This window comes from Bufo gargarizans, chromosome 4, assembly GCF_014858855.1.
Source record: "Bufo gargarizans isolate SCDJY-AF-19 chromosome 4, ASM1485885v1, whole genome shotgun sequence".
Lineage (NCBI taxonomy): Eukaryota > Metazoa > Chordata > Amphibia > Anura > Bufonidae > Bufo > Bufo gargarizans.
This window is the reverse complement of record NC_058083.1, coordinates 488,518,169-488,540,873: the sequence shown is the minus strand read 5'-3', so window position 1 is coordinate 488,540,873 and position 22,705 is coordinate 488,518,169. Positions and strand designations below refer to the sequence as shown.

The following is a 22,705-nucleotide window of genomic DNA, read 5'->3' as shown; positions in this document are numbered from 1 at the left end:
CTATGAGTCCCTCTATAACCTACACCCTTCGAACCAGGCTAATACAATCCCTGAAGCTGTCCCTGACCACATGTCTTTCCTAAAAGGCCTCGATCTTCCGCAGTTAACGGTCCCAGATAGACTCCGTCTTTCTGCCCCCTTTACCCCGGAAGAACTACTAAAGGTCATCAGAGACTTCCCCAAAAGGAAAATGTCCGGGCCCGGACGGTCTGCCCACTCCCTACTACAACACTTTTCATGATATATTGATCCCGCACCTTCTACCTATTTTCAATGCAACACTGCAGGGTGTCCCTCTAACCGGAGATATGACCAGAGCAAATATAACTGTGATCCCTAAAGAGGGCAAGGATCACACGCTCTGCCCTAATTTCAGGCCCATCTCCTTACTTAACATAGATCTGAAGCTTTTAGCAAAGCTCCTCGCCAATAGACTAGCTAAACTTCTCCCTAACTTGATACACAGAGACCAGGTAGGTTTCATCAAAAATAGAGAGGGGAAAGATAATACAGCTAGGGTACTTAACATTCTTCATTATGTCAAGAAACGGGCTCTGCCCCTGGTCCTTCTCAGCACAGATGCTGAGAAGGCCTTTGATAGGGTAAGTTGGCCATTCATGTACTCAGTTTTATACGCAATCAATTTCCCTCCTCACTTCATTAAAGCAATACATGCCATGTACTTAAATGCCTCGGCCTCCATTTCAGTTAATGATGCCTTGTCAGCTCCTTTCCGGATAGGTAATGGCACGCGCCAAGGTTGTCCCCTCTCACCCCTCCTCTTTGTCTTATCCTTAGAACCCTTATTACAATCGATTAGGTTAGATGAGGATGTTCAAGGTATCACCCTAGGGGACCAACAACACAAAATAGCCGCTTTCGCGGATGACATGTTGATAATGATCCGCAATCCATCTATAGCCCTCCCTAAGATCTATAACCATTTAGATAATTATGGCAGTCTGTCTAACCTCAAGATCAACCATAACAAATCGTTCATAATCTCTACTGGTATCTCTAATGCCTTAAAGAGGGAATTGATCCAGACCTCACCTTTTAATTGGTCCTCCCCACACTTAACATTCTTAGGTGTCAAGCTCGGCACAGACCCCGGCCAATTTTTCAGCCTGAATTATCTCCCTCTTTTACAGAAAATTAAAACTGATCTAGGAGCTTTAGATATCCCCATCCTCTCGTGGTTTGGGAGAAAGAATATACTAATGTCCCTGATCATACCTAAACTGACATATCTTCAACAAACACTTCCAATACCGGTACCCACTACCTACTATACCTCTCTCCGCCACCTATTTAGAACTTTCATTTGGTCTGGAAAGAGGGCTAGGATAGCATATAGAGCTTTAACCTACTCAAAAGAGAAAGGGGGCATCTCTCTTCCGGACCCAGAATTATATGGTAGAGCTGTCCTGCTGGCGAGAGTAGTAGATTGGGTGAGATCCCCTTCTCACAAATCATGGGTGACAATGGAACAATCCCTTCTTGGCTCAACATTTTCAGCCTTTTTACTCGGCAAACCGTCCTTTACCCCTCCCCGCTCTGGTATATCTCCGGTTATGAAAGCTACTTTTCAAGCATGGAACGCTCTGCAGAGATCCCTTATGGGTATACCTTTTCCTTCCCCAACTCTGACTGTGGGAGATGTTTTTAATCTGACTCCTCAAGAACTTAGAGACAGTATCCCACACAAGATTAAATTCTCTACTGTGAAAATCATCGATTTATACCATGAAGGCTCCCTAATCTCCACAAATGACATGCACAAACTTCTAGATATTAGCCCTTCACGGTGTAACTTAATACATTTTCTCAGAACGTACATGACCTCACATGGGGGACTAAATAACCTCCTTAGACCCCTCACGTGGTTCGAGAACGTAATTTCTCAGACGCAACCCCCTCTTAAGATTATTTCCCAACTTTACAAAAAACTAAGAGACCCTCCTGCTTCACTAACTCCGGCTTTTATCCGCTTGTGGGAGAAAGACCTACATAGGACCCTCCAGGGAGATGAAATCCAGAGAATATTTATCTCCCCTCATATTGCTTCCAGATGCGTGAGGATTCAAGAGAATAGCTACAAAATAATCTCTAGGTGGTATAAAACCCCTGACAAAACATGTTTGTACTCTGCTTCGGCTCTGGACGTGTGCTGGAGGTGCTCGTTGGATAGGGGTTCATACTTCCACATCTGGTGGAGCTGTCCAAAAATTCTCTCCTGGTGGGAAAATATTTTCAGGCAAAGCAACCAGATATGTGGATCCAGCTACCCGGCTTCACCCGAATCTGCCCTTCTAAACCTCTTTCCCAAGGCCCCTCATTCTCCCAAATTAAAACTATTTAAATACCTACTAAGTGCGGCCAAGCTTCTAATCCCAACTGTGTGGCTCTCTCAAGATCTCCCATCTTGGGAACTATGGTTTCTCAGGATTGACCAGATCTATAGACTAGAGGAGATTTCCTCCTGGGAAGAGCGATCTCATCACAACTTTGAAAAAGTGTGGAAGGAATGGAAATCCTTCAGGGGATACAATCCCTAAAGTTCCTGCAACACCCCCCCCCCCCTATTTTGTAGGGTCGGTTGGGGTACTACGCGAGACAAATACCCACTTACAATAGCACCATAGCCATATGATCCGCAGCTGCTGGAGTTCCACCGCCAAACCGCCTCAGACTATGAGTCTAGCCTTATTTATCTTATCTCTTGACTTTAGATTTATTACCATAGAGTAAAATATCTATACGCCTTGCCTCATATAGGTACAAACTTGTGACCATTTGTTTTTGGTTTACTGTTTACTTTGTTTCCCTCTTTCTCCCCCCCCCCCCTTTTTATTGATGCAATGCTCATTGAAGATACATTGTACTTTACGGTACAGTTATACTTTGAAGCTGACATGTGATCATCTATATTTTCTTGATGCTTTATTTCTGTACCTGATATTTTGCTCAATAAAAGAGTTGAGAGAAAAAAAAAAAAAAAAAAAAAAAAAAAGAACCTCTGGGTTGCTGGTCAAGACACTGCTAGATGACACCGGGAGCTCAGGCCTCTCGCTGCGACTCCAACTGCCACACACCCTTACTATGCTGCCACCTTTGCCCCTGCCAAAAACTTTAATGCTTCTGCAACTCCTCTGTGCATTTCTGTACTGAAATAGGCCACTGAACACTTTTACCACAAATAACTGCAACAGTGAAGTGCATATATATTTTTCTTTCTGTACTGAAATAGGCCAGTAAACGCTTTTAGCAGAAATAAATTCACATATAACCGCAGAAGTGAAATGAGAATATATTTTTCTTTTTGTACTGATATAGGCCAGTAAAAGATTTTATCAGAAATGAATGCATCAGTGTAGTGTGTATATATTTTCCTTTCTATACTGAAATAGGCCAGTAAACGCTTTTAGCAGAAATAAATTTGTCAGTGAAGTGCATATATATATATATATACAGTACAGACCAAAAGTTTTGACACACCTTCTCATTCAAAGAGTTTTCTTTATTTTCATGACTATGAAAATTGTAGATTCACACTGAAGGCATCAAAACTATGAATTAACACATGTGGAAATATATACATAACAAAAAAGTGTGAAACAACTGAAAATATGTCATATTCTAGGTTCTTTAGAGTAGCCACCTTTTGCTTTGATTACTGCTTTGCACACTCTTTGCATTCTCTTGATGAGCTTCAAGAGGTAGTCACCTGAAATGGTTTTCACTTCACAGGTGTGCCCTGTCAGGTTTAATAAGTGGGATTTCTTGCCTTATAAATGGGGTCGGGACCATCAGTTGAGTTGTGGAGAAGTCAGGTGGATACACAGCTGATAGTCCTACTGAATAGACTGTTAGAATTTGTATTATGGTAAGAAAAAAACAGCTAAGTAAAGAAAAACGAGTGGCCATCATTACTTTAAGAAATTAAGGTCAGTCAGTCCGAAAAATTGCGAAAACTTTGAAAGTGTCCCTAAGTGCAGTCACAAAAACCATCAAGCGCTACAAAGAAACTGGCTCACATGAGGACCGCCCCAGGAAAGGAAGACCAAGAGTCACCTCTGCTGCGGAGGATAAGTTCATCCAAGTCACCAGCCTCAGAAATTGCAGGTTAACAGCAGATTAGAGACCAGGTCAATGCCACACAGAGTTCTAGCAGCACACATCTCTAGAACAACTGTTAAGATGAGACTGTGTGAATCAGGCCTTCATGGTAGAATATCTGCTAGGAAACCACTGTTAAGGACAGGCAACAAGCAGAAGAGACTTGTTTGGGCTAAAGAACACAAGGAATAGACATTAGACCAGTGGAAATCTGTGCTTTGGTCTGATGAGTCCAAATTTGAGATCTTTGGTTCCAACCACCGTGTCTTTGTGTGACGCAGAAAAGGTGAACGGATGGACTCTACATGCCTGGTTCCCACCTTGAAGCATGGAGGAGGAGGTGTGATATTGTGGGGATGCTTTGCTGGTGACACTGTTGGGGTTTTATTCAAAATTTAAGGCATACTGAACCAGCATGGCTACCACAGCATCTTGCAGCGGCATGCTATTCCATCCGGTTTGCGTTTAGTTGGACCATCATTTATTTTTCAACAGGACAATGACCCCAAACACACCTCCAGGCTGTGTAAGGGCTATTTGACCATGAAGCAGAGTGATGGGGTGCTGCGCCAGATGATCTGGCCTCCACAGTCACCGGACCTGAACCCAATCGAGATGGTTTGGGGTGAGCTGGACCGCAGAGTGAAGGCAAAAGTGCCAACAAGTGCTAAGCATCTCTGGGAACTCCTTTAAGACTGTTGGAAGACCATTTCAGGTAACTACCTCTTGAAGCTCATCAAGAGAATGCCAAGAGTGTGCAAAGCAGTAATCAAAGCAAAAGGTGGCTACTTTGAAGAACCTAGAATATGACATATTTTCAGTTGTTTCACACTTCTTTTTGTTATGTATATAATTTCACATGTGTTAATTCATAGTTTTGATGCCTTCAGTGTGAATCTACAATTTTCATAGTCATGAAAATAAAGAAAACTCTTTGAATGAGAAGGTGTGTCCAAACTTTTGGTCTGTACTGTATATATATATATATATATATATATATATATATTTCTTTATGTAATGAAATAAACGATTTTACCACAAATAACTGCACCAGTGAAGTGCGTATATATTTATTTCTGTACTGAAATAGGCCAGTAAACGCTTTTAGAAGAAATAAATTTGCCAGTGAAGTGCATATATATATATATATATATATATATATATATTTCTTTATGTACTGAAATATGCCATTAAACTCTTTTACCCAAAATAAATGCACCAGTGAAGTGTGTATATATTTTTCTTTCTGTACTGAAATAGGCCAGTAAACGCTTTTACCACAAATAACAGGACCAGTGAAGTGCGTATTGTAGGAAGGCACACAGGTCCATAATTGATGAAAGGTATGTGTCTCAGAGATTCCTGGCCTCGGCGAGGTAAGAGATGGTAATTTTAAGTGGCAGTGGCAGTTAGTGCTGACTGACACTATTTGTTATTTAGTATGGCGGTAGAGCCAATCAGGGCCGGCTCTTACTGCAAGTAGCCAAAGTGCAGGGTAGGTGGCTACTCCCCACTTTCCAGGATGGGTTTTGGTTTGGGATATAAAAACCCAGCCAGCAGACTCAGCTGAGTGGATTATCCTCCACTTCACAGTGAAGCTGTGGAGACGCTGTGCTTTTGGGATCTCCATGAGGTGTGCCGTTCTAAAGGGCTGAGAGACGCATTTGTGGAAAACAGGCCCCCTAAAGCCTGCAGTGGATGGCTGATGAAAAATTGCATTTGTGTTCTGTGGAATTTCCATGGTGTGAACATACACCAATACTGCAAACTGTAATTTTGTTTTGCCTTTTGTGTGAATAAACACTGAACTATTTAAGTTAAAAACTTTGTTATTTCCTCTATACTGCGTCCGCTAAGCTGCCTACCAGTGCAAATCCCCACATTTGGTGGAGGATGCGTATAAACTCAGTGAGGCTGGCCTGAAGGCCGAAAAGTAAGTTTTTTCCCCAGGCACGGGTGTATGTCTTTTATCCCCTGACAAAATGGAGGCGGTCGTGAAAACCCTCATGAAGGCTAAATTGCAGCAGTGGGAGGTAAACAGGCAGCAGCAGGAAACAAACCAGCTGCTATTACAGCATGTGATGGCATTACAAGCGGCAGGAGCATCCTAGAACATTCACGATGGCCGAAAAACTGTTCGTGCGGCGATCTCTAAGATGACCCAATCGGACGATGTCGAGACGTATCTGTCGGTGTTCGAAAAGGTTGCCGTGCGGGAGAAGTTACCCCGAGACCAATGGGCTGAGGTCATCACTCTGCTCCTGGCGTCTGGACCCCAGCAGGTGTTTTTCGAGCTACCAGCTGACCAAGCGGCCGACTACCTGACTGTAAAAGGTGAGATTATGGCAAGACTGAGGGTGAATGTATTGGTCCGGGCCCAGTGAGTGTGTCAGTGGGAATTTAACCCGGCTGAACCCGCCAGACCGCAGTATTATGATCTGCTACACCGGCTGCAAAAATGGCTGCAGCCTGACGTACTGAGTTCCACTGCTGTGCTGGACCGCCTGTTGGCGGATGTGTTCTGGAGGGCTTTACCATACCCTCCCCAGCACTGGATCGGCCAGGTGTCTCCTGGTAATGCCCTAGAGATGGTCGACCTGGTGGCCACCAGAAATCTGCAGAGGGGTTCTTTTGGGAGGAAGCCAGTCAAATCCCAGAAATCTCCACCCCAGGCCCGGCAGCTAGTGCCAGACAAATCCGCCCGGGACGTACAACCTGCATTCCCATCCCCGGTGGTAAGCCTGGACACATAAGGGCCAACTGTCCCCATCGGGGTGAACCCATGGACACTAACTTTGGCTACCGCCTCTCAATATATGCCAGGAGGCTGTGTTCATCTGGTAACCTCGAGACAATAGTCACCTGTGTCAGGTGCAAGTGCGAGATACCCTGGCAGTGGCGCTGCTGGACTCAGGGAGCCTGATGTCCCTGGTAAGAGCTGCCCAGTTGCGGCCCGCCGAGTATACTGGCTGAAAATTAGGCGTAGTATGCATCCATGGAGACTTAAAGGACTATTCCACCGCCCTGGAGTCACTATCCACGGTGGCCGGCACGTGGACTCTTTAGGTGGCCATTGCCACAAAGTTACACTATGAACTAATAATTTGGAGAGACTTCCCCGGTTTCCCGTCACTATGGCCGGATACGAAAGTTACTGATACCCGGGAGACAGATGTGACCCTAGCAGAGTGGCCCGGCTCAGGGGGGAGACCAGAACCCTGGGAACCTGAGTCCAAAGGGCCAGCGGTAGGGGTGACCGCCACTTCGGTGGAAGAGGGGGAGACAACCACGCTAAGTGTGATGGTGGTTGACGTGCAGGACTTGCCGTTGGGTTGGCAGACCTCAACGTCTCCGGAGATAACTTTGGCACAGCACAGCACCAGGACCCGACTCTATCTAGAGCCTGGGAAAATGTGATAGTAGTTGAGGGTGAGTGGCAAAAACCAGGGGCCGAGTCTATGTTCCCCCGTTTTGTGGTTCAGTGGGAGATACTGTACCGGGTAAATGAACTTTGGAGTGAGCATATTGAACAGCTGGTAGTGCCCAAGGCGTATCGCAAGCTTATGTTGGAGTTAGCCCACCAACATGTTCTTGGGGACGCCTGGGCCAGCAGAAAACACAGGACTGGATTCTACAGCGGTTCTACTGGCCCAGTGTGTTCAGAGAAGTGGAAGAGTATTGCAAGTCTTGCCCAACTTGCCAGATAACCAGGCTCCAGCCACATTTTCGTAGTCCCCTGGTCCCTCTCCCAATTATTGAGGTTCCATTCGAGTGAATCGCTATGGATCTCATAGGCCCAGTACCGAAGTCAGCGAGAGGGCACCAACACATCTTGGTAGTCCTGGACTATGCCACTCGGTACCTGGAGGCGATGCCGCTGTGTCATACATCAGCCAAACTCATAGCTACTGTAAGGAGTTAATGGAGATGTTTTCTCAAGTGGGTCTGCCTAAGGAGGTTCTGACTGACCAAAAGACCCCGTTTATGTCCAAGGCCATGAGGGAAGTCTGAAAGTTGCTCCACATAAAACAGCTACGGAAGTCTGTGTATCATCCGCAAATGGATGGCCTGGTAGAGAGGTTTAATAAAACACTAAAAAATATGTTAATAAGAGTGGTGTCTAAGGATGGGAGGGACTGGGATCTTCTTCTGCCCTATCTCATGTTCACAGTGCGAGAAGTGCCCCAGGCCTCTACTGGGTTCTCGCCCTTCTAACTGCTATACGGCAGACACCCTCGCTGTCTGTTGGACTTCGCCAAAGAGACGTGGGAACAACAGCCCACAACGCACAAAAGTGCTGTTGAGTATGTCACTCAGATGCAGGGACGGATGGAAACATTGTTGCCTCTGGTTAGGGAGCATATGGATGCAGCACAGAGAGCCAAGAGTAGGGTCTATAATAGGCAGGCTCGGGTCCGGAACTTTAACCCAGGTGATCGGGTGTTGGTTCTGGTACCGACCGTAGACAGTAAGTTCATAGCTAGGTGGCAGGGGCCCTACGAGGTACTTGAGAAAATTGGAGAGGTAGATTACAAGGTACCCCAGCATGGGAGGGGAAAGCCGGAGCAGGTGTACCATGTGAATCTGCTCAAACCCTGGAATGATAGGGAAACCTGTACGGAAGACAGCCCACGATTAAGGTTCCTAGGGGAAGCGGTTTCGGCCCCTTGCCTCTCCTCTAAGCAGGCTCAGGAAGCCAGGGAGTTCATTAGTCGGAACACAGATGTGTTCTCGGACCTCCCTGGACGTACGTCCATAATCCGGCATCACATTGTCACTGAGCCTCAGGCAAAAGTCCGGTTAAAACCAAACCGGGTACCTGAGGCTCGGCAACAAGCCATCGCAGAGCAAGTGCAGCTAATGCTCCAGCTAGGTGTCATCAAGGAATCATAAAGTGAATGGGCCAGTCTGATAGTCTTAATACCCAAGCCAGATGGGACATTGCGGTTCTGTAATGATTTCCACAAACTGAATGAGGTGTCCAAGTTTGACGCGTGTCCCATGCCCCGAGTAGATGAGCTTATTGAGAAGTTAGGCCAAGCCCAGTATTTTTTCTGTGTTGGACCTCACCAAAGGGTACTGGCAGGTACCCTTGACTGAGGCTGCCAAGGAAAAAATGGCTTTCATAATGCCAGAGGGGCTGTATCAGTATAAGGTATTACCCTTTGGTCTACATGGCGCTCCCACCACGTTTCAAAGGCTATTGGACATTTTACTGCGTCCACATCGTCGGTATGTTTCGGCGTACCTGGACGATATCGTTGTCCATAGCACCGACTGGGAAAGTCACCTACCTAAATTACAGGCTGTAGTTGACTCCCTTAGTAAGGCTGGCTTAACCGCTAACCCAAAAAAGTGCGCAATAGGGTTAGAAGAGACCAAGTACCTGGGGCATGTAATTGGGCATGGAATGATCATACCTCAGGTAAACAAAATTCAGGCAATTAGGAATTGGCACCGACCTGTCACTACTTGGCAAGTAAAGTAATTCCTGGTACTATAGGAGGTTTGTCCCCAGTTTTGCTACAGTCGCCGCACCATTGACAGGCCTTTTGAAGGGTCAGTGACGGTCCAGTGGAATGAGCAGGCGGAATAGGCTTTCTACGCTTTGAAGTCGGCCCTGTGTGGGTCCCCGGAATTGGTGATGCCCGACTTCAAGAGGGAGTTTGTGGTACAGACCGATGCCTCTGAAGTAGGCCTTGCAGCTTTACTCTCTCAGATCATCAATGGGGAGGAACATCCCGTATTTTTCCTGAGCCAAAAGCTTACCCCAGCCGAGACTAGGTACAGTATAGCGGAGAGAGAGTCTCTCTGCTATTATCTGTTGTGGAGAAAGTTCCGTCTCGTGACTGACCACTCCCCTCTCAAGTGGATGAGCCAGGCCAAAGAGAGGAATGCTCGGGTCACCAGGTGGTTCTTGTCTTTACAAAACTTTAAGTTTTCTGTGGAACATAGGGCAGGCAGGTTACAGGTAAACGCGGATGCCCTGTCCTGTGTACACTGTCTGGCAAGTGTTCACCCCCTCAGGGTTGAACAAAGGGGGAGGTATGTAGGAAGGCGCAAGGGTTCGTCATTGACGGAAGGTATGTGTCACCGAGATTCCTGGCCTCGGTGAGGTAAGAGACGGTAATCTTAAGTGTCAGCGGCAGTTAGTGCTGACTGACACTATTTGTTATTTATTATGGCTGTAGAGCTAATCCGGGCCGGCTCTTACTGGGAGCAGCCAAAGTGCAGGATAGGTGGCTACTCCCCACGTTCCAGGCAGGGTTTTGGTTTGGGATATAAAAACCCAGCCAGCAGTCTCAGCTCAGTGAATTATCCTCCACTTCACAGTGAAGCTGTGGAGACGCTGTGCTTTTGGGATCTGCATGAGGTGTGCCGTGCTAAAGGGCTGAGAGCCGCATTGCTGGAAAACAGGCCCCCTAAACCCTGTAGTGGATGGCTGATTAAAAACTGCTAACCAGGTGAACGTTTGTGTTCTGTGGACTTTCCATGGTGTGAACATACACTAATACTGCAAACTGTTATATTGTTTTGCCTTTTGTGTGAATAAACATTAAACTATTTAAGTTAAAGACTTTGTGATTGCCTCTATAGTGCGTCCGCTAAGCTGCATACCAGAGCAAATCCCCACAGTATATATTTTTCTTTCTGTACTGAAATACGCCAGTAAACCCTTTTAGCAGAAATAAATTAACCAGTGAAGTGCATATATATATATTTTTTTTTTTGTACTGAAATACGCCAGTAAACGCTTTTACCACAAATAACTGCACCAGTGAAGTGTGTATATATATATATTTCTTTCTGTACTGAAATAGGCCACTAAATGATTTTAACATATATAACTGCAGAAGAGAACTAAGAATATATTTTTCTTTTTGTACTGAAATAGGCCAGTAAACGCTTTTGCCACAAATGACTGCACCAGTGAAGTGCGTATACATTTTTCTTTCTGTAATGAAATAGGCCACTAAACACTTTCAACACACAAAACTGCAGAAGTGAGCAGAGAATATATTTTTCTGTTTGTACTGAAATAGGCCACTAAACGCTTGTAGCTGAAATAAATGCACCAGTGAAATGCATATATATTTTTCTTTCTGTACTGAAATAAGCCAGTAAATGCTTTTACCACAAATAATTGCACCAGTGAAGTGCGTATACATTTTTCTTTCTTTTTTACTGAAATAGGCCAGTAAATGCTTTTAGCAGAAATAAATGCACCAGTGAAGTGCGTATACCATATTTTTCACCCTATAAGACACACCGACCCATAAGACGCACATAGGTTTTAGAGGAGAACAATACAAAAAAAATATTTTCCATTACACCTTAGGTCAGACCAGCAATCAGATCCCAATGTTAATCAGACCTCAGCTTACAGTCCCAATCAGACCCCCAATGTCAATCAGACCTCAGATCAGACCTCCAATGCCTCCGATCAAGCCCCCAACCTTAAGCCATCTATCAGCCCCCATATGTCCATCATTTTTAGCCCCCATATGTCAGCCATCAGCCCCCATATGTCAGCCATCAGCCCCCATATGTCAGCCATCAGCCCCCATATGTCAGCCATCTATCAATCTATCAGCCTCCATATGTCAGCCATCTATCAGCCCCCATATGTCAGCCATCTATCAGCCCCCATATGTCAACCATCAGTCCCATATGTCAACCATCAGCCCCTATATGTCAACCATCAGCTTCCATATATTCAGCCATCAGCCCCCATATATTCAGCCATCAGCCCCATATATCATCCCCTATATGTCAGCCATCAGCCACCAGTGCAAATAAAATAAAAAAAACTCACTTACCTCTCCTGCTCCTGGACACCACAGCTCCTCACCATTGCGATCCTCTTCATCCTGCTGTCGGCTGTGTATCACGGCGCACAGTATGAGGTCACAGAGCGCCCTCACGCTGTGCGCAGCCCTGCACAGCCGATAGCTGAGCCGAGGACCAGAAAGCAGTGAGTACCTAGCCAATACGGCTTCTCGGTCCTCTGGAAAAATTGTGATTTCGTTCCCACGAAGAGCGAGGAAATTCACATTTGTTGCAAATCGAATTTTTCCCAAAATTTGGATCGAATTACACTTTGTCTGATTTGATTCCCTCATCTCTAATGCTAATGTCTCTAAAGTGTTGCGAAATATGTCAGTGCTATATAAGTGAGTAAAATAAATAAATTTAAATACTGTGGGGGGAGGGCACAGGAAAGTGATGTCTCCCTGTCCAGCTGTTCTCTTTAAAAGTGCTCAGGTCTAGTGCTGTAGCCTAGCAGAGGGTGGTGCAATGATATCATTATCGTGATGCCTAAGCCAGACACCATATAGCTCAGGACACAGACCGGAAGTATTTGAGTTCTCTATGCTTTTTTGGTGGCCAGTGTGGGATGAGCGCATAGTCTTTTATGTTGAAATATGTGGCTAATTTATGACATGGCCTGACCCTGGCCCAGCTGCTGCCACATCCCTAACACTTCCTCGACACTACTATGTGTCGAATGTGGCATAAAAACACAGAGACAAATATTGTCATTTAAAAAGTCGAAAAATAAGGGTAGTGCAACAATTTTACGCCAAAAAGAGATATAAAATTGTTATTAATTACCATTACCACTATTTGTTGAAATTTTTTAGGTGTTTTCTTTAGGGGAAAAATGCCTGAAAAAATGTGGTTCACAGAGTTGTTATTTAAAAAAAATGGGGGTCATTTATTAAGATGTCTACACCAGTTTTTTTAGCCTTTTTAAACACCCATGTGACAAAGTTTTGTACTCGTTACATGAGAGAGTTAAGAAAGGAGTAAAGGAGGAGTAAAAACTACTGCGTCATAAATTAGACCAATTCTCCGGCAGCGCAGGGGCTCTCAAACACTAGAGAAAAAAAACGGTCTTTTATAAATGATCACCAATTTTCTGTACGGAAAAAGCAGAAGTGATTTCTATGGTTCGCTTTAGAACACATTTGTATGTAGGGGGCCTTTGGGTTTAAAATTAGTGTTGATCACGAATATTCAAATCGCAAATATTAGTCGCGAATATCGTCACTTCAAAAATTTACAAATATTTTAAATATAGCGATATATATTCAAAATTTTGAATATTCTAGATTTTTTGTTTAGCAGTAACCTCCCTTCTTGCTTGTGGGCCAATGAGAAGGCTGCAATGTCTTTGCCTGAGCTTAGCAACATCCCTAGCAACCAATAGGAAAGCTGCCTACCCCTTACTATATAAGCTTGGAAAATGTAGCAAAAGTGACCCACGCCTGTATTTCACGCGCATTACGCGAATATTACATTGTCGATTTTTAGCGATCAAGATATCTCGAACTCACGAATTTGTGCATATATGACGAATATTCGCCCAAATATTCGTGAAATATTGCAAAGTTGAATATAGCCCCTGCGCTCATCACTATTTAAAATCTGTGCTTTTCCCATGATGATCACATATGTTCTCAGCCCCTTACAAGACACAGCTGTATTCAGTCCTGCACCTGTGATCATTACATGATGTGGACAGATTTTACTCCCCCAGTGAGTAAATAATAAATTCTTGACTGCAAAAAGATCTAGTAAACAGTAGGGAATTGATACAGAAAGTATATTGTAAAATTGTGTACTTTCGCATTATGTAAACAGTAACATTCATTTGTTGAACCTGGAATAACCCTTAGAGCTCATGCCCTCGAACGTAAGGGCTCCGTGCCCTTGCTGCAGACTGCAAATAGCGTTCCACAATGCACGGGTACCATGCCAACCCATTGACTTGAAAGGGTCCGCGATCCGCAAGATACGGCAAAAGATAGAAAGTCCCATCTTTTGTGGTGCTGAGGCACAGACCCTAAAGCCCATGGAAGTTCTACGTACTGTTTCCGTGGACTTCTGGTCTGTGGCTCTGCAAAAGATAGGACATGTCCTATTTTTGGCCATATCTCGCAGATCGCAGATTCATTCAAGTCACTGGGCCTGCATCCGCAGCACGTACTGCACACAACCAGTTCCCTCATATTGCGTACCTGACGTTTGAGGTCCACTATACTGGCACAGAGCCCTTATGTTTGTCGGCATGAGCCCTTGGTGTGAGAAACACGTTGAGAAATTCCTGAATTTGGCAGATAAGTCGGAAAATCCAACACATGGTTCTGGCACGATACAGCAGTCTAAGGCCCCTTTCATACGGGCGAGTTTTCTGCGTGGGTGCAATGCGTGAGTTGAACGCATTGCACCCACACTGAATCAGGACCCATTCATTTCTATGGGGCTGTTCACATGAGCAGTGATTTTCACGCATCACTTGTGCGTTGCGTGAAAATCGCAGCAAGCTCTATTTTGTGCGTTTTTCACGCAACGCAGGCCCCATAGAAGTGAATGGGGCTGCGTGAAAAACGCATTGCATCCGCAAGCAAGTGCGGATGCGGTGCGATTTTCACGCATGGGTTCTAGGTGACAGTCTATTCACTGTATTATTTTCCCTTATAACATGGTTATAAGGGAAAATAATAGCATTATGACTACAGAATACATAGTATAATAGTGCTGGAAGGGTTAAAAAAATAAAAAAGTTAACTCACCTTATCCTCTTGTTCGCGTAGTTCGTTCCCGGTCTGTTCTTTGCTAGCTGTGGGCTTGGGCTAAAGGACCTTTGATGACGTCAGATCACATGCTCCATCACCATGGTGATGGACCATGTGATTGGAGCATGTGATCTGACGTCACCACAGGTCATTCAGCCCAAGCCCACAGCTAGCAAAGAACAGACCGGGAACAAACTAGGCGAACAAGAGGATAAGATGAGTTAACTTTTTTATTTTTTTAACCCTTCCAGCACTATTATACTATGTATTCTGTAGTCAGAAAGCTATTATTTTCCCTTATAACCATGTTATAAGGGAAAATAATACAATCTTCAGAACATCAATCCCAAGCCCGAACTTCTGTGAAGAATTTCGGGTCTGGGTACCAAACATGCGCGATTTTTCTCATGCGAGTGCAAAACGCATGACAATGTTTTGCACTCGCACGGGAAAATTGCGCATTTTCCCGCAACGCACTCGGCTCTTATCCGGGCAAAAAAACATGACGCGCGTGTGAAAGAGGCCTTAGAGTACTATTTTTCTTAAAATGGACATGTGACATTCGTAAAAAAAAACGTCCATCACACGTCCGTTTTTCATATCTTGTGAATGTAGACCTAGGCCACCTACACGCATCGCGGAATACATGTGGTGTGTGGAAAAACTGCAACATAGTACAGTAGCAGCAATATGTATGAGATGCGCCTCATCATGAATTAAGTGCTCCTTCAGCAGTCTGTGCTCTTGGAGGAAAAACTAGACTACAGTAGTTTGTAGCCAAAATATGCGCTAGACATAAATGTTGGTAAATTTGTCAGAGACGAAGTCGTGGCCCTGGCATGCCCCACCACACCATAGACATTCCTATGTGTTACATATACCACAAAAACACCGGTGCCACAAAATATTGTTGCACTGGCTTACAAAAAGTAGCGAAACGGGGTCATTCTACTTTTTTTTTATACCGAAAAGTGGCATAGTTTGATAGTAAATGACCCCTAGTGAATTACCTAGTATGATAGGCTACTGATGGTCTGTGTAGCAAGGTCCTAATTCTAATGAAGAATACATGCATCTTAGGCCTCATGCACACAACCGTATGTATTTTGCTGTATGCATAATGCGGATCCGCAAAAAATATGACATCCGTGTGCATTCCATATTTTGTAGAACGAAACAGCTGGCCTCTGATAGACAGTACTATCCTTGTCCCTAATACGAACAATAATAGGACATGTTTTTTTGCGGAACGGAAATACGGACATACGGAAACGTATTCCTAGCATTTTTTTTTCTTCCCTAGTTTTTTTGTTTTTTTTATCACAGTATGCTTAGGGTGTGGCATTTTTTAAGGCATGTTCCCATATACGTACTTCTCCATAGGAAAAAAAAAGTCGGAAAGATATGGAAAGTGAAAGTGTGACTAAAAAAAGCCTCTCCCCATAAAAATACTTGTAAAAAAAAACACTTGAATTTTCCCCCTAGCTTTCCAAGCTAAGAAACTGCGGATCCACAAAAAAACGGAAGCCGTCTGTGTGCGTTCAACGGAACAGGCGGCCCATTGTAGACATGCCTATTCTTGTCAAAACGGACAAGAATAGGACATGTTAAATTTTTTTTGCGGGGCCACGGAATGGAGCAACGGATGCGGACATAACTCTTTTGCGGCCCCATTGAAGTGAATGGGTCTGCACCCGAGCCGCAAAAAAAACTGCGGCTCGGATGTGGACCCGAACAGCGGTCGTGTGCATAAGGGCCGCATCCGTTGCTCCATTCCGTGGTCCATTTAACGGACAAGAATAGGCATTTCTACAATGGGCCGCCTGTTCCGTTCCGCAAATTGCAGAAGGCACACAGGCGACTTCCGTGTTTTGCGGATCCGCAATTTGCGGACCGCAAAAAATGGTACGGTCGTGTGCATGAGGCCTAAATTGCACAACACAAACATGGTACAGGCTGGAAGTTAGTGCATCTTATATAGCGAATACTAATTATGGAAGCGCTCATTAGTACACTAGGAATGGGGAATGATGAATACAGCACTCTCTGTGATGGCTCTGTACTCACCACTCCCTGGTCTTCGTCTGCCAGCTGTCGCACTCTTTGCTGTGACCTACACACAGAATGAGGATATAGGCGTGCTTGTGTCCTTACACTGTGCGACACTGGGTCACAGCACAGTGCGGGGGGAATCTGCTGGATCTCAGGAGTGGCCACAGTGGCCGGAACAGTAGAAGCGAGTTGATATATATTTTGTTTTCCTGATCTGAAAGGCGTTGTGTCACTTCAGCAAATAGCATTAATCATGTAGAGAAAGTTAATACAAGGCACTTCCTAATGTATTGTGATTGTCCATATTGCTTATTTGCTCTCTGGATTCATTTTTCCATCACATTATATACTGCTCGTTTCCATGGTTATGACCACCTGGCAATCCATCAGCTGTGGCCGTGCTTGCAAACTATAGTGGAAAGTGCTGAAAAATGCTCACTCTCACAGTTCCAGCCACCCGCGATGCTAGAGTGGCTCATCCCCGCCTGCCATTGGCTGCTCCCCCGACACCGGATGTTTTCATGTGTACAGGGAGAAGCAGCGGTGGCGGTGCGGGGACTAAGGAGCGGCACGGGGAGCCCTGTGAGGAGCCTGGCACATGGGGGGTTTGTTTATGTTATTGGATAACCCCTTATTGGGGGTTTGATCTGAGGGGTTTGATCTGTGGTCTGATTGGTGATCTGAGCTGGTGTGTAATTAACATTGAGGGTCTGATCTGAGATCTGTTTGGGGGTCTGATTATTTTTGGGAGTCTGAGTTGAGGTCTGATTAAGGGCTCATGCACACAAAAGTATTTTCTTTTCGTGTCCGTTCCGTTTTCCGGATCGTATGCGGAACCATTCACTCCATGTGCATTACGTTTCCATATGTCAGTATTTCCGTTTTGCAAAAAAATAGAACATGTCCTATTATTGTCCGCATTACTGACAAGGATAGTACTGTTCTATGAAGGGCCAGCTGTTCTATTCCGCAAAATGCGGAATGCACACGGATGTCATCCATATTTTTTGCAGATCAATTTTTTTCCATTCGTGTGCATAAGCCCTCAAAGAAGTCCATACACATAAAAATAAAAAAATTATTAGAGTAAGGCCTCGTGCACACGACCATTCAGTTTTTTTCGTTCCGCAATCCGCGGAGCCGCAAAAAACAGAAGCCGCCCATGTTTCCTTCTGAAATTTGCGGGCGCCGGCAATATAAATGCCTATACTTGTGCGGACAAGAATAGGACATGTTATTTTTTTTAGCAGAGCGGCGGAACATAGCCACGGATGCGGACAGCACACGGAGTGCTGTCCGCATCTTTTGAGTCCCTATTGAAGTGAAAGGGTCTGCATCCGAGCCGCCAAAACGGTGGCTCGGATGCGGACCCAAACAACGGTCGAGTGCCAGGCTGCCCAGGGGTGAGGGATCCATTTTGCTCCGCATCCCCAGGACGGAAAGCAAAATACAACATGTTGCGGTTTGCTCTCTGGTCTGGGTTCTATATATAATCAGTGATGGTCAGTTCGCAGTGTTTGCCAATGAACACATGCGGGCTGCCATCTTGACGAGTCAAGATGGCAGCCCGCATGTGTTCGTTGGCGAACACTGCGAACTGACCATCACTGTGTGTAATACATTTAGCAACATATACTACTCCATGGTCAGTAAATCATGCAGTACCATGTAAGTTTATATTCCCTCTCCGTGAGGCTCTATGTCCAAGATCAGGGCTACTAATCACATACTATACTATAGAGTCTATGTCAGATTTTACATTTGAAATCTTAGTGGCACCAAGAACCAAAGGAACCTGGACCAGAAGACAAAAAAGTAGCCAATCCCAAAACGACTGCTCACAGCCAGGAATGAAACAGCAAAACGCTATGGGACCTCATAGGACACATTGTGTGCCCTAGATTATTAGATATGATGGTGCATGTGAATGAATGCATTCATGTATCATAGCTTTATGTCCATCAATGAGGACACCAGTCACTCCACTCCCAGAGATTCACACCATGTAAGCCAATATTACCACTAGGGCAATATGCCTCACCCCAGGGCTACCACAGGAGCAGTACAGCTCATTTCTGCTTCTACAAGCTGGGCTGCTCACTGATTGTATTCATATAACTTAGAGTTCTCCATACAGTTCTCACAGCAACATACCGTATACTTGTCTTCCCTCAGACAGCTGCACATTTCTACATTTCACCAATGTGTGATGGTCCTGGAGCTTAGCCCAGAGACAGAACAAAACAAAACCATACATCGCCAAGGAAAGAGACCTCACTGCAGGGGTGGATTAGGAATATAAAGTGGCCCTGAAAAAAAAGCTCCAAAGGTTTTAGGTGGGCACAAATTGATAGAAGGTAAGGTCAGCAAGAGTAGGTAGGTTCAACTCAACTAGGCACGGCCATAGGGGGGCTGTATATTGGGCTACACTTTGGTATATGCTTCTGTAGAAGAACCAAATGGCAAAGTGCAATACAAAATACTGCCCCGACAGAACCAAATACCATAGAGTGGCACAATATTTTGTCCCAGCAGAACTTTTCAGGACGGCTTTAGATCTTTATGTACTTGGCTATGAGGGGCCTTGAGTGGCCCACTACATATTTTCTCTGTAGGGTCTATGGGCAGTCCATCCCTGCATCACAGTATCTAAGTACTGTGTATCTTCTTTAGGATAATCTAGACCTGGAGATAGGTGTAAACTAGCAAACGCCTGAGGGACGTAAAGAGAAGGTTCAACACATAAGTGACTTTGTTGTATTTGGACAAGGTTGTCATAACCACAGTTATCTTGACTCAGCATCAAGGACTTGTGTGTCAATTCTTGACAGCCAGAATCTTTGAATCTATATTATCCCTAAGTTTAACCCGTGTCAGGCTGGGCCTACATATGTGATTTGAATTCCGGCAGTCTGTTTCAGCAAAGGAATAGACTGCCGGAATTTACAGTATGCAGCATACTTGCCGGCTTTCGACTGGACAAAAAAAATACTACATGCAGCAATTTTTGTCTAGCCAAAAGACAACATACAGTATATGCCAGAAAGTGACCGGATCACCGCCGGATCCCATTACAGTGAATGGGGATCTGGTGGTGCGTGGTGGTATCTGACTATCCTGCATACAGTGAACTCGGGCAGTCTGTTCCTCCAACGGAACAGATTGCCAGAATTGAAAGCACATATGTGGATCCAGCCTAACATCTTCTCACCATAATTGTATCTCTGTGTAATTGTATCTCCACCAATTCTATGGTTAACATGAGAACCACGGTCTTTTAGATCACACAAGTGAAGCTATGTGACTGACCCAGGGGCCATCGCCCACACTCTGCATGGTTCTTGTCAAACTATTATTATTATCTATTAATAAAGCGCCATTCATTTCATAGTGCAGTACATATGATAAGGGGTACACATACATAATACAAAACAAATGCAATAAACATGAATAAGACGAGTTACAAACTAATACAGAAGCAGAGAGGGCCCTGCCCGCGAGGGATTACAATTTACAGGGTATGAGAGAAGGACACAATAAGTGAGGGTAAAGCTGGTCAAAGGGGTATAGCAGAAGCAGGGTCACTGGTTGAAGGCTTGCGGTGTGTTTTTAGGTTTCTTTTGAAGGTTTCCACTGTAGGTGAGAGTCTGATATGTTGGGGATGCACAGGAGAAATCTTGGAGATGACTGTGGGAAGCGATTACAAGAGGAGAGGAGGCACGATGGGATCCAGGAAAGATCCAAGTCCATGATGCCAAGATATGAGAGAGTTTGTAAAAGAAGGGAGTGGTCGATGGTGTCGAAGGTAGAGGACACGTCAAAGAGGAGGACAGAATAATGTTGTTTGGCTTTGGCTGTTAGCAGGTCGTTGATGTCTTTGATAAGGGCAGTGTCAGTTGAGTGGTGGGGTCTGAAGCCAAATTGTAGTCAGTCAAAGAGGGAGCAGGAAGAGAGGTAAGAGGACAGTTCAAGGTGGACATGTTGTTTAAGTAGCTTTGAGACATATGGGAGAAGTGATATAGGGCGATAACTTAGAACAACAAAGAAGAAGAGTCAAGGGAATGCTTTTTTAGCATGGGTGCATTAGTGGCATGACTAAAACCAAATGGGAAGACACCAGAGTTTATTGATAGGTTGAGGAGATGAGTTAGGGCTGGAATGAACACCTCAATGTGGTGAGGTTGGATGGGATCGGGGCAAGTGCATAGGTGGAGACAGGTGATCTGGAGACTAGAGTAGGGTAGAATGATTTTCCTCTGTAATGGTGGAGAATCAGGTTTTGGAGGAAGAGGACTGACTAGTAGTTTAGGGGGGCTGTGGGAACTGTAGGCTGAAGCTTTCTCCAATGTTGTCAATTTTTTGTTTAAAGTATGTGGCAAAGTCCTCAGCTGAGATGAGAGGTGAGGGTGGGGGGCGCTGGGGGACGGAGAATAAAGTTAAAAGTGTTAAAAAGCTATTTAGGGTTGTGAGACGTCTACTATATACTGGCAAAATGTTCCCTTCGACCGTGCCAAGTATTAAAATCAACTTTGGGCATTTGAAATACATAAAATACAGGGGATTTTCTAAATCCTGTGGAAAGACTTCCAGTGGCAGCAGTTTCCCTATGATGTTGTGTCGTTAATAGTCTTAAAGTGCTTTGCATATAATTTTGCAAATAAAAGGATTAGCATTTTCTCCAGCTAAGTATACCGAATATTTCATCAACGTATTTACCTTCTAATTCTGTGCTCACTGTGCTAGCTGCGCGGCCGCCCATGCTGACACTCTGCCTTTTTATATCATTTATTTATAAGTAATTTCCTCCTAAGTCTATGCAATTTTAAAGAGATGTGTGCACTACGCCAAATGTCTTATATAGAATCTGTTGCTCGCACTAAACCTTCAGCTATAAAGATATGAGTAATTATAATCGTAATCATCAATATAATAAAATAATAATGCTCTACTCATCTGACATCACTGCTAAGATACAGTTAGCATGCTAGCAATACTTTAAGTGGATTGTTCAGGAGAAGCAGAGTCGACTTTGTCATCGTGATGCTGTGAGTTCTACCTAGGGCTGTAGGTGCATTATCTCACAATGCAGCTGCAAGGAGTTAAAGAACAAACTCAGCTCTGCTATATCTCTATAAACACATACAATTAGATACAAGCAACACAATAAATATTGTATATCATCAGACTGCCCGTGATTTAAAGTTATTCTTTTTCATACAGAGAAGTTTTGCTTTCAAACTTACACTTCTGAAGCATTTTTGGGAATATCCTGAGGGACATGATCCACGTCTCTTCCCTGACAGATATAAATGCTGCTAGAATAGTGGCATCCATAACAAGGGTAGAAAAGAACCAATGTGTACAGGTAACTAAGGAGCCTCATAGCTGCGTACAGTTCAGGACCTCGCTGGGTTTCGCATTCAGTCAGAGATCCCTGTGCCTTGTAACAACAATGAGTTAAGTCCGCCTTCAGACCAAGCCAAGCCCTGACGTGCTGAGCAAATACTTTATTTTGTAGAATGCTATTTACTAACCAAAGTCTCGATGGCAATTGTGTGACAGTTTTAATTACATAAAAATATTCACAATGACCTTGAAAAAAACTTGACGCGATTAACCACATAGTTTAGACCATGAACCGTGAGCGAAACGTTGGACTTTTTTTATTTTTTTTTATTCCAAAACAATTTATCTGGGGTGGCAGATGTCCTTGAATTTCCTGCTAGTATTCTTTCTGTGACTATTAAAGGGACACTGTCATAAAAGGGACATCACTGTAGTTGATGTTGATGAAAAAACATTGAGTAGGATCTCATCATACTTGGGCAGTTACTATACTAGAACTAAAGTCTATGGGCGAATTTATCATAGCGTTTTAGGCGGGACTATGATATCCCCCTCGTCTGTCGGAGGCTGCAGCTAATTTATGACCAGGCTCATGCCTCATAACT

General features: G+C 44.4%; 1 protein-coding gene across 1 annotated transcript in view; it reads right to left on the bottom strand.

Annotated features, from left to right (window-relative positions):
- The window catches only part of LOC122935938 (follicle-stimulating hormone receptor-like), a 245,570-nt gene extending 223,412 nt beyond the window's left edge, over window positions 1-22,158 (bottom strand). The window contains exon 1 of the mRNA XM_044291894.1: window positions 21,998-22,158. Coding sequence (XP_044147829.1) covers window positions 21,998-22,137 — 140 coding nt within the window. The 5' untranslated portion in view covers window positions 22,138-22,158. The remainder of the gene's footprint in view (window positions 1-21,997) is intronic.
- Between the last annotated feature and the right edge of the window lie 547 nt (window positions 22,159-22,705).